This window comes from Lepidochelys kempii, chromosome 9 (genome assembly GCF_965140265.1).
Source record: "Lepidochelys kempii isolate rLepKem1 chromosome 9, rLepKem1.hap2, whole genome shotgun sequence".
NCBI classification, from domain to species: Eukaryota; Metazoa; Chordata; order Testudines; family Cheloniidae; genus Lepidochelys; species Lepidochelys kempii.
In genome coordinates this window covers 58,106,472-58,119,291 of record NC_133264.1, presented here as the reverse complement: position 1 = coordinate 58,119,291, position 12,820 = coordinate 58,106,472, and the positions used below count along the sequence as shown (strand labels likewise).

Below are 12,820 nucleotides of genomic sequence, written 5' to 3'. Positions count from 1 at the left end.
TGGTGTGGGATCGCTGAGAATCAAACAAGCTTCAGTCATCAAAAGTCACAGATGATCTGGGATTTTAGATACCCCAACTTTCACCCACTCCCTCACACACTGGTGGTAGCTGTCGCCATGAACAAAGGATTTCCCCGATAAGCAGTGGGGTTGGTCTCCATGGCCCATTCATTGTTTTGCTTCCCTATTGGAACAGCAGTTGTTGGAAGGAGAGACCTGTAACTGTTGTGTATAAGCTACTCAACAGTCATCTGATGGCAATGACTAGTCTGGAAGTGTTTGGATCTGGAGCTTTGCTTTGGGTCCATCTTTATTGTGGTTACGCTATATGATGTCAGCAAGTGGTTACACTGTATGATGTCAGCATGTGAGGCTATGTTGATCACTAGAGCTAGACAGCCCTGCCTATCTGCAATAAGCCATATGTATCAATACCATAAGAGCAATGTTGGGAATACACTGTCCCCGGAATCTGCACTTCATGAACTTTCAGAGGCTGCAGAACCAGAACTTGGCTTTGAGTCCAAATTTCCTTCTTGGACCCTGAATCTATAATGGGCTGGACCAAGCCCTGGATTTGAACAGTTTTCATATCTAGATGGAATCATAATTTTGCAGCTCAGGCTAGTCTCTGCATCCTGGCTGCTTATTGCTATGAGAGAGTAAAGCACCTTGCTCTCTATGGACTGTGAGAGACTGAACTTGACCCAAGCCTTGCTTTTTTCCTTTGCAGCTGAGAGAGTAGGCAGAGACCACACCTAAATTCCCCTGGCCAACAAACCCCTCCCTTTCACAACTCACTCCAAGATTTTGACTCAGTGGATGCCTCCGAATACAAATAAACACCCTGCACCTGGAGTGCTGCAGACCAGGAAAAGTTTAAGCTTTGCTTGGCCTCCCTTTTCCCTTTGTTTTTTCCTCTCATCCTGTTGCTACTACCCAGAAGGGAGATCCCGTCACTTACGCATGTTCCCCTCTGCACTGCTCCGGTCACAATGACTCCGTCTCCTGATGTCCTCAGAAACCTTTCCAGAGGTTTGACTGAGCCAGTGGGTGCCGGTTTCCCCTCATTTTTTCCTGTGGATTAAAGCTGCTGGATGGAAGATAAATCTTTTTCTTGTCAGAAATTTATTTTTTTAATCAGAAACTCTTCTGCCTCTCCAGTATGAGGGGCACCATGCCGGGAGGAGTCCTGTGCTGCTTTCTGCTGGGTTGTTTCTTTCAGGAGAGCTTTGGAATCACCAGAAGATACTACATTGGTGCTGTGGAGACGTACTGGGACTATGTGCACAGCAGCCTGCTCTCTGTGCTGCAGGCACCAGCTGGGTAAGGCCATTTGTACTGTAAATGTTCCGACTGTCATGTGATGTCCGTAGGGAGCTCTCATCTTGGCTTTGAGGAAGGTGGCACCCTGCATCACAGAGGTGATGGTGGCCCCCAGGGAAATATGACAACTATAAAATATGTGTGTAAATGCAGCTGTATGTACATGAGTGTGTGTGCATCTGTTTGTGGGGGTATATCTGTTTGAATGTGCATGAGTGCATCTGTGCATGTGTGTTTTAATCTGAGTGTGTGCATGTGTGTGAGGGCATATTTGTGTGTGCGCATCATATTGTGTGTATGTGTGTATACATGTGGACACACAAAATCTGATTCTCCCAATGCCTTGCACATTACATCATCACTGGTGTCTATGCAAAGTGGATGTAGAATGCTCCCAGCGGTGCAGGTGAGTGGAGAATTTTGATTTACTAGAATCCTCACACTTGCTTTGCACTCCACTTTCACAGGTGTAAATCATTGGACATGGTTCAAGGCAGGGAGAATCAGGCCCACAAACTCACTCTCGCACTCACTCAGACATACACATACATTCATCCAGGCACACACACAGTGTGATTAGACATATGGGTTAATTCTGCACATGTAGCCAGCGAGAACTGCTTTGATGTTGGAGTTTTAGGTTGCGGTCATGTAGGGTAATTATTATTAACTATGACTTTAAAAACTGTGCATTTTTCCATCCCAAATCTAGTTAATTTATTTGTGACTGAGACCTTGTATGATAAGATAAGAATTGCTTCTCCGGCTGGTACCAGATGAGTAACCAGTCCCTCACCCTACCCTAAGTAGGGTTCTGATTTGCTTTTTGATGAGTTAATAGCTGTGGACTGTGCTTTCCATGTCCCAAAGGTTACAAATGATATTGTCGTGACACCTTTAGGTAAGGTTGGCCAACACTTCCCATTAGAACTGTTTTCAGTTGCTTATAATTTTGCCAAACTGTAACTGTTTGGGCTGAAGTTTTCCATGCGTGGTGTCTGCCTCAAGTGGAATATTTTTAAACATTTCAGCAGAAGTGGTTTGGCCATTTCCAAGAATGAAATTAGGGGAAAATATGTTGTTTTGTCCATGTGAATGAATTGATTGTAAGAATTTTTTTGAGAAGTTCTAGCACCCAGGTACTTTGCAGCAGGACAGGACATTTGGCGGGGGAGTTGCCCTGAACTCAGGGATGTGCCTTTTTGCTTTTCCTGGGAAAATCTGTCCAAATTTGGCCAAGTCTTTGAAAAATTGCAGTTTTCACATGTTCTGTAGAGATTTGTTAGACTTTGACAGCTAAATTATCCGACGATGCCATCTGCACTGAGCATGTTCCAACCCCTCACAACTCCTACGTGTGACTGGACTGCATATGCACCATCCCCCTCAGAGTGACTGAGCATGCTGCATCTGGGGGCTGCAGGACTCTCCCCGCAATTGCTATGCCAGGTTGGCCTGGTACCAGGCACCACAGCTGTGAGCAGGGAGGCTATGCCTCCTGTTGCCTCAGTGTTCCCCCCGCTGGCGCCCAGGCAGCATGGAGGAGGGTGTGGCCTGAATGCAGAGGGATGAGGAATTGGGGTGGAGAATGGGGGAACACAGGAAGGGGGGATTACAGGAGCCAGAAAGTGGGGAGAAGTAGTGGGAGACAGGAACAGGGGAGGGGGATTGGATTGGATAGGAGCAGAGAGAGGGGTGGGGGCAAGGAAGATAGGAGCAGATGGGGGTGTGGAGGATAGGGGGCAGAAGAGTCTCCCATCACTAAAGCACACTCCCTCCAGAACCTGGAATTGAACCCAGGAGACCTAAATCTCTCCAGTCCTCCACTCTCAGCAGATGTCTGTAAAACCCACTGGCAGAGTGTGTCTCGTCCCCCTCTGATGCCTGGTCCAGATACTCAGCCTGCTATTACTGTCAATTACTCTACTAGCTCAAGTAGCAGAGGTCTGTGCCAAGGAGCTAAAGGTCCGAACTCTGCGGCTGACCCAAACTGTGGGTCAATATGCTTTCAAGCTGTTTGCACAGTTTCTTTTAAATTGGGTCCTTGCTGCAATATAAGACTATTGCTTTTTGTCCTATCCTCAGAAGTTAACTACAACAATTTTTCTCCCTCCTCCTTGTGACAACCTTTTATGTACTTGAAAACTGTTATCATGTCCCCTCTCAGTCTTCTCTTCTCCATACTAAACAAACCCAAACTTCAAACTTTCAAACTTCCCTCATAGGTCATGTTTTCTAGAACTTTAATCAATTTTTGTTGCTCTTCTCTGGACTTTCTCCAATTTGTCCACATCTTTCCTAAAATGTGGCACCCAGAACTGGACACAATATTCCAGTTGAGGCCTAATCAGCGTGAAGTAGCATGAAAGAATTACTTCTCATGTCTTGCTTACAATATTGCTAATAAATCACTGAATGATGTTTGTTTTTTTTTTTGCAACAGCGTTACACTGTTGACTCATATTTAGCTTGTGATCCACTTTGACCCCCAGATCCCTTTCCGCAGTACTCCTTTCTAGGCAGTCATTTCCCCTTTCCCCTCAGGGGGACTGAGTCATCTACCTGCTGCCCCGACCGGGAAAACCGAGAAGTCTGCTGCTTGCCAGGAGCTAGGATTCATGATGTGACAGAAAGACTGCCGAGACTCATCAAGCCCTCGGATCGCTACTCCTTCCTGCTTCTCCACGTGGGCACCAACGATACTGCCAAGAATGACCTTGAGTGGATCACTGCAGACTATGTGGTTCTGGGAAGAAGGATAAAGGAGTTTGAGGTGCAAGTGGTCTTCTCGTCCATCCTCCCTGTGGAAGGAAAAGGCCTGGGTAGAGACCATTGAATCATGGAAGTCAATGAATGGCTACACAGGTGGTGCTGGAGAGAAGGCTTTGGATTCTTTGACCATGGGATGGTGTTCCAAGAAGGAGGAGTGCTAGGCAGAGACGAGCTCCACCTAATGAAGAGAGGGAAGAGCATCTTCACAAGCAGGCTGGTTAACCTAGTGAGGAGGGCTTTAAACTATGTTCACCGGGGGAAGGAGACCAAAGCCCTGAGGTAAGTGGGGAAGTGGGATACCGGGAGAAAGCACTAGCAGGAGCGCGTGAGAGGGGAGGGCTCCTGCCTCATACTGAGAAAGAGGGACGATCAGCGAGATATCTCAAGTGCCTATACACAAATGCACGAAGCCTGGGAAACAAGCAGGGAGAACTGGAAGTCCTGGCACAGTCAAGGAATTATGATGTGATTGGAATAACAGAGACTTGGTGGGATAACTCACATGACTGGAGTACTGTCATGGATGGATATAAGCTGTTCAGGAAGGACAGGCAGGGCAGAAAAGGTGGGGGAGTTGCATTGTATGTAAGGGAGCAGTATGACTGTTCAGAGCTCCGGTAAGAAACTGCAGAAAAACCTGAGAGTCTCTGGATTAAGTTTAGAAGTGTGAGCAACAAGGGTGATGTCATGGCGGGAGTCAGCTATAGACCACCAGACCAGGGGGATGAGGTGAACGAGGCTTTCTTTTGGCAACTAATGGAAGTTACTAGATCGCAGGCCCTGGTTCTCATGGGAGACTTCAATCACCCTGATATCTGCTGGCAGAGCAATACAGCGGTGCACAGACACTCCAGGAAGTTTTTGGAAAATGTAGGGGACAATTTCCTGGTGCAAGTGCTGGAGGAACCAACTAGGGGAAGAGCTCTTCTTGACCTGCTGCTCATAAACTGGGAAGAATTAGCAGGGGAAGCAAAAGTGGATGGGAACCTGGGAGGCAGTGACCATGAGATGGTCGAGTTCAGGATCCTGACACAGAGAAGAAAGGAGAGCAGCAGAATACAGACCCTGGACTTCAGAAAAGCAGACTTTGACTCCCTCAGGGAACTGATGGGCAGTATCCCCTGGGAGAATTACATGAGGGGGAAAGGAGTCCAGGAGAGCTGGCTGTATTTTAAAGAATCCTTATTGAGGTTACAGGGACAAACCATCCCGATGTGTAAAAAGAATAGTAAGTATGGCAGGCGACCAGCTTGGCTTAACAGTGAAATCCTTGCTGATCTTAAACACAAAAAAGAAGCTTACAAGAAGTAGAAGCTTGGACAAATGACCAGGGAAGAGTATAAAAATATTGCTCGGGAATGTAGGAGTGAAATCAAGAAGGTCAAATCAAACCTGGAGGTGCAGCTAGCAAGAGATGTTAAGAGTAACAAGAAGGGCTTCTTCAGGTATGTTAGCAACAACAAGAAAGTCAAGGAACGCAAGGAACTGAATGTGGGACGCAACCTAGTGACAGAGGATGTGGAAAAAGCTAATGTACTCAATGCTTTTTTTGACTCTGTCTTCACGAACAAGGTCAGCTCCCAGACTACTGCACTGGGCAGCATAGCATGGGGAGGAGGTGACCAGCCCTCTGTGAAGAAAGAAGTGGTCCGGGACACATATAGAATCATAGAATATCAAGTCTCTTCCCTAGACTAAACAATCCCAGTTCCCTCAGCCTCTCCTCATAAATCATGTGTTCCAGTCCCCTAATCATTTTTGTTGCTCTCCGCCGGATGTTTTTTCAATTTTTCCACATCCTTCTTGTAGTGTGGGGCCCAAAACTGGACACAGCACTCCAGATGAGGCCTCACCAATGTCAAATAGAGGGAAACGATCACGTCCCTCGATCTGCTGGCAATGCCTCTACTTATACATCCCAAAATGCCATTGGCCTTCTTGGCAACAAGGGCACACTGTTGACTCATATCCAGTTTCTCATCCACTGTAACCCCTAGGTCCTTTTCTGCAGAACTGCTGCCTAGTCACTTGGTCCCTAGTCTGTAGCAATGCATGTAGCAGTGCAAGGGATTCTTCTGTCCTAAGTGCAGGACTCTATGCCATTATCTAAATCATTGATGAAGATATTGAACAGAATCAGACCCAGAACCAATCCCTGCGGGACCTCACTCATTATGCCCTTCCAGCATGACTGTGGATCACTGATAACTACTCTCTGGGAATGGTTTTCCAACCAGTTATGCACCCACCTTATAGTAACTCCATCTAGGTTGTATTTCCCTAGTTCGTTTATGCTTCTGAGAGTGCTGATTGGCAACCGATGAAGTTACCCCTTCTGGAGGCAGGATGACTGGAAGTGTTCACCAATTACACTGGTGGCTTTCATGGCCCATTTGGGGGTTTGAGTGGGTCCCTGAAGATGGGTGTGCTCTGTCCTCTCCCAGCTATGTTCCTGAAGGACTTTGATGTCTGAAACTGCTCAGATACACTAGCCTGCTGCTATCTAAACTAACTTCATCTAATGGAAACACACAGAACTTCTTATCTGTTACTTATTTCCCTTGTTTCTAATTCCTTCCCTGCATTCCAAGAGACTAAATCTATTTGGTGACTCCTGGTGAGTGACAGGCATTCCCTTTCCTGGGGTTGAGTGGAGTGGGGAACAGGGTCTCTGTGTGTCCTATCAAAGCCTTGAAAATCTCTTCTCAGCCTCCAAGCCTTTTGGCAAAGGAGGACTGGGTGGTAATTTAGGTCTTTAGTATGACAACAGTGCAGAGTGTTTACCTTGGCTGCCTCAGAACTCTGAAGAAATTAATAGATAAGGAAGCCTAACAATGCTGATGAAATGTTCCAGGCACTATCTGCCTTCACTTAGTCTGCTCTTAGGGTAAGAATTCCACTGTGATTTGATCTGATAAGAAGTCCTGGCAAAAATGCTTGGGCATCCAAACTCTTAGAATCATAGAATCATAGAATATCAGGGTTGGAAGGGACCCCAGAAGGTCATCTAGTCCAACCCCCTGCTCAAAGCAGGACCAATTCCCAGTTAAATCATCTTACTTCACCTCTGATCCAGAGCCAACCGGATTCTCCTTTGAATTTCTGGATTCTGCCCTGTTAACGATGCTTGCAGGGAATGCAAAAGGAGCATGTGTGCAGCAGCAGCATCACCATGCATAACTGACTCCCTTTGGGCACAGTATTTAAGGACCAGAATCTATGCTAGTTTCCTGCTGGTGCCATTCCTTTGGCCTAGTGGAGTGGCTGCTGTCTTACAGTAGTATACATGAGATTAGAATCAGGCCCTACAGCGCTGAATGCTTTTTCAATTGTCACCAAAACCAGATTTTCTTGGCATAAAGATTCAAATAATCTGACTCATTTCAGTGGAATGACCAAAGCCTTTTATCTCTGGGGTACCAGCTCAAATCTGGGACATATCACCCAGTGAGTGCAAAATGGTACAATCTAATGACAGTACTGTGGCTAATGTGAAATGAGTTTGGTGGTCTCAATTGCCAGTGGTCAAGGAGCAACAGAAATCACAGCTATAACTGGAACTAACTGGCCAGTTCAGTAAAGAGGCCATTGACTGAATAAACTGTGGAGACTAAATTCATCTAATTTTCTCCAATCTGTCCAGACCAGGTTACAGGCATATTGGCTGGGTGGCATGGAGATGCTTGCACTGCTGCTATCTTGTTCTGTGGATTCAGGAGACAGTCACTCATCAGTAGAGCTCGGGGAAATTTTTCAGACGTATAGTTCATTGAATGTGTCTATAATCCTGGCCCTTGCCAGTTTTCTGTGTCACTCAGTCCCCCTTCATTTCCCCTTTAGGAAAAATTAAGCCAGCTAATGTTATTACAAATGAAGTATTAGTCATAAGGGAGAGAAATCTCTTCCATTTCTTCAAGGGGAAAAATAGCAACTGGCTTGTGTTCCAAAGAAAACACCCTGCAGCAATCAGTGAGAGCATTCATTACTGGAAATGGTCTGTGGGCTGAGACTGATAAGGCATCCTCTACAATCCCTGGAGAAATTCAAAGCTTTGTTATCCTGAGAAATTTACTGGATTTCTCCTATATAATGAGTTTGTTAAGCAGCTTAAAAAAAATCAATAGTAGGTCTAGGTGGTGCAGTCAGTGTGCTAAATCATTAAAGCTGCCTTCCATCTCACAATGAGATCTCATTGCTAAGTGACCAGGGTGCAAATCCTAGTTCGGGTATAAATTAAATGAATTTCAGGACCTCACTCTAATCCCTAAGCAGAAATTCAAAAATCTATCCTGATCTCCCTGCCAGAGAGGACGAGAGCTGGAATACTGTACTGCCAAGGCACTGGACACAGGGCATGGCTATCTGGGGTGTCAAAGACTGCAATAACAGGATGCTGCAGGTCAGAAATGACGTGCATCATTAACAGACTTTGATATCTGAATACTCAGCATCTAATCTCCCTCTCCTGAGCAAGCTCATTGGGAAGCTCGCCAAAGCTCACCTCCCTATGAGAAGGTCTGACACTTTGCAACCAGTAGAGGGCAGACAACCACATATATGTGTTTTGGCAAAGTTCACCCTGTGGAACCGGCAACGAAAAATTCTGTGCCTGACAGCCCCTGATTGCAAATCAACCTGTTTCTGTGCATATACTGGTCACAGGGGCTGCAGCTCCATGGCTTAGCATGTGGGGTTTGCAAGGGCTGCAGTATAACAAGGCTTGAAAGAAGTTGATCTTTCAAAAAATAATTTTGACAAATAATATCAATGTTTATTTTTAATGCATTTTTTCTATTTTTATCTATTTACATTTTCACAGGAAATTATGGGGTGAGAGTCTGGCAATAATTATTTAATGACGGTAGATGTTGAGAATAAAAAATGTTAAAGCTTTATAAACGTTAGAACACAAATTGTCAACATCATATGTCAAAATATACAAAGTAAATAGCCTTAAATGAAACTCTAATAAGTTCTCAAGCAGCATTTTTTTTACTTTGCTTATATGTACATTTTGATTATTATCAATGGAAATATTTTGGTGTTGGTTTGTGTGAGTACGTTGACATTGACATTTACTGACATTTACAGATAAAAATCTAATCCTTCCAACCCTAATTATAACCCAGTGGTAAATTCCCAGTCAAACTCATGGCACTGTACAAACATAGGAAGACAAGGGCTCTGTCCCCACAACCCTATAGTCTAATGCATGAAGGAAATCTATGATTTTAATCCACATGTCAGTCATTGTGAGGTTCTTTCTCTTTGGATGAATAAGGTACTTATGAAAAGCATTCCATAGCTGAGCAGGTGCATTATGAACTTTACTTTTCTGTAAAGCAGGAGAGACTGGCTCCTACAGATAAAAGGGTGCTAGATTAGATGGGCTAGGTGCTCTGAGCTGGTACAGTATATCTGATGTGCCTGCAGTTGAAAAGAGGTAAACATAAATGTCTGAGGAAATTGGGTCCTTGTATTATGCAGGATAATGGACCATATAGAGGATATGTTTCTTATCAAACTCTTACCACCTCAGATAGATAGATTCACATGTTCACAATCAATCGATCAATCATACTCATCAGTGGATCTTGTCAGCATGTGTGTATTGTATAAAGTGGTAAGAAGTCTCATTATGATGCATCTTAATCCAGAATGACACATCATGTTATGTTATTACAGATAACTTAGTAATAACAGTTTAAAAACTCATGCAGCGGGTATTAGGAAATTTACAGGGTGTATTAGGTTTCAGAGTAACAGCCGTGTTAGTCTGTATTCGCAAAAAGAAAAGGAGTACTTGTGGCACCTTAGAGACTAACCAATTTATTTGAGCGTAAGCTTTTGTGAGCTACAGCTCACTTCATCGGATGCATACTGTGGAAAGTACAGAAGATCTTTTCATACATGTATTAGGGCAGGTATTGACTAGAACCGACACAAGGGTGTGATATTTTGGGGATGAGGGAGGAAAGGGGTATTTATAAACACCTTATAGATGGATCTGTACAACCAGTGCTAATTTTTTCCTTCTTTAATGCAGAGATTCAGGGGTCCAAGGTCAAAAGTCACCTATGTCTGGCATTTCCACTCGGTACAAGAAGGCGGTGTTTGTGGAATATACTGATTCCTCGTTCACGCAAACTAAACCCAAACCAGCCTGGATGGGTAAAGAGAATGATTGTTATCTATAGTCTAATGATCAATAGCTTGAAATACATCTAATGGTCTTTATTTATACTAGATTGTATGGTGAGGAGAGTGGTACAGGAACCTAGACAGATATAGTTTTAACTGGGGATATACTATATCATATACTACAATGATGAAGATAGATAGATAGATAGATAGATAGATAGATAGATAGATAGATAGATAGATAGATAGATCACCTTTCATCCCAAAGACTCCCGAAGCCCCTTACAAATTATACATAGCGATCACTTCACACACCATCAAAATGCAACCATCTCTGTTGCAAAATATAGTAATGACTTGCAATGCACTGCAGCATTAGTTTTGCAACGAACCGGCAAGTTCCCGTGATGAGGCAATGGGGAAGAAATTACCCAGGGAACCAAGCTACCATCTGAACAACACAAACCTGGTACAAGGAGATGCAGTATCTTCTCAACTCAATTTTCCTTGGTCCAAGTCAACATTTATACTGTTTTATTCCTGTATAGTAACATTTCTGAACTATCACAACTTTCAGTTGCTTAAAAAGAAACAATTATTTTAAACCTTAAGATGTTTATTTCTTAGTTGAAGAATGCATTTCTTCCTCTCCAACTGATCTGGTTTTTGCTCATCCTTAGCATGATGGACAAGCTTGGCAAGAAATCTATTCACATGCCATGTCTCGCTGGGTGCAGTGTTACTATAACTGTGTTGATCACCCACTTTGTCTCCCTCTTATCTTGCTGAAGTCTTTTGGGGTCTTTTTTGACACAGTATAGGTTGAAGTCAGTGACATGTAGCCTCTAAGGTTATTAAAAGTGCTCAATAAATTGAAGCCTCTACAAGCATATTGCTAAATTATATTCCCTTTACAGCGGTGCTGATATTGCTGTTATTTTAAAGAGTGTTTTTTCTTTTAAAAAAACCCTTCAATGTTTATTTTCAGATAATTTTTTCTAGCTCCAGAGGACAAGTGGGATCTTGTTTCCTTTGGACTTGGGGGTCAAATCTTCAAAAAGCTCCAGCCCCATTTTCAGAACTGAGTTAAGCACTTAGGAGTCTAGGGGGTCTGTGCACACTGCAATCAGAGATGCGACTGCAGTACGGGTAGGCATATCCAAACTAGCTTTGGTCTAGCTAGCTCGGACACCAATAGCACTGAAGCCGCATCTGTGCGGGCTGTAAAAACCATCCTGCAACTCTGGGTATGTATTAGGCAACTAGTTGGTACTGCTGCAGCATCACTGCTGTTGGCATCCAAGCTGGCTCGATTACAGCTAGCTCAGGTATGTCTACACATGCTGCAATCACACATCCAATTGCAGTGTAGATAGACCCTAAGTCTGATTGCAAGTCTATGGGACTTAGGCTCCTAAGTCAGGTGCTTTTGAAAATTTTACCCTGCGTCTGAGCTTTATATGCTTTTTAAGGGCACAACTCCTTCAATTCCCTCTCAGAGCCACAAGGATCACCCTGAATTTGCTTTTAATTTCTCCAGTCTCCATAAACACCTCAGGATGCTGTGACATGTGCTCTGGCTCTGGAAGGCTGCACATGGCTTCCTGCCAGTGTCCTCCCCGCACACCACCTTAGTAACTAGGGAAGATTTATACCACATCATCCTAACTGACCGCTGCCTGTTGGGACAGTTTGGCTTGGGACCTGCAGAGTAACTCACATTCTGCTCATGGCATGTTCATTCATAGACTCATGAGTACTAGCCGGGATTGCCTGGCTTTGCTTCAACAGCACATTACGCCATTGTAGTAGCATCATAGAGTCCAAGACCAGAAGGGACTACCAGATCATCTAGTCTGACCTCCTGCATAGCTCAGGCCACCATCCACCCAGTACCCACACACTACACAGAATGTCCATCCAAACAACGTACAGAACCGGAGGCTGCAGGAGGGTAGCCTGTTCAATTCCGTCTGGAGAGCTCTGATGACTCCATGATGCCTCCATGATAAGATTATGACGGGTTGCATGTGATAGTAGGGACTGGACTTGTTGATTCAAGCGGTCCCTTCTCCAGTCCTAAGTTTCTAGGCCTCCCAGCGTGATGCCCCCACACCTCTGGCTATTTCTCCAGTTATCAAGTACCACACACTCCTGGGCCTCTATGGTCCCTCTCCAGGATATGATCTACTCCCCTTGTGTCTCTGTTTTTAGCTCAGCTGCTTGTGTATACAGCACTTACCCTGCACTGTTCTTGCTCTTTCAGGTCTCCTGGGCCCCACCATCCGAGCCGAAGTCTATGACATGGTCGTTGTTACCTTTAAGAATCTGGCTTCCCGCCCTTTCAGCCTCCATGCTGTGGGTGTGACATACTGGAAAGCATCAGAGGGTAGGTCTGTCCTCTTATCTCTGGCTCTGTAACAGCTGTCACAGTGCTTGTTTGCAGGAGGGCAGAGATGTGGGAGCAGGGAGCAGAAGAATATTGTGCTGCATTCAGAGCTAAATGGAAAAGCAACCTCTTTGCCCAGGTTTTCCCATCATAAACCTCATTCTCATGGGTGCATTAAAAACAAACAACAAC

The 12,820-nt window shown here is 44.5% G+C and overlaps 1 protein-coding gene across 2 annotated transcripts in view; it reads left to right on the top strand.

Annotated features, from left to right (window-relative positions):
* Window positions 1–882: 882 nt before the first annotated feature.
* F8 (coagulation factor VIII) overlaps window positions 883–12,820 on the top strand; it is a 75,029-nt gene continuing 63,091 nt past the window's right edge. The window contains exons 1-3 of one of the 2 annotated variants that reach the window (XM_073360565.1): window positions 883–1,326; window positions 10,145–10,269; window positions 12,506–12,628. In XM_073360565.1, coding sequence (XP_073216666.1) covers window positions 1,166–1,326; window positions 10,145–10,269; window positions 12,506–12,628 — 409 coding nt within the window. In that variant the 5' untranslated portion in view covers window positions 883–1,165. The remainder of the gene's footprint in view (window positions 1,327–10,144; window positions 10,270–12,505; window positions 12,629–12,820) is intronic. The other variant, XM_073360566.1, reaches the window with a different exon arrangement.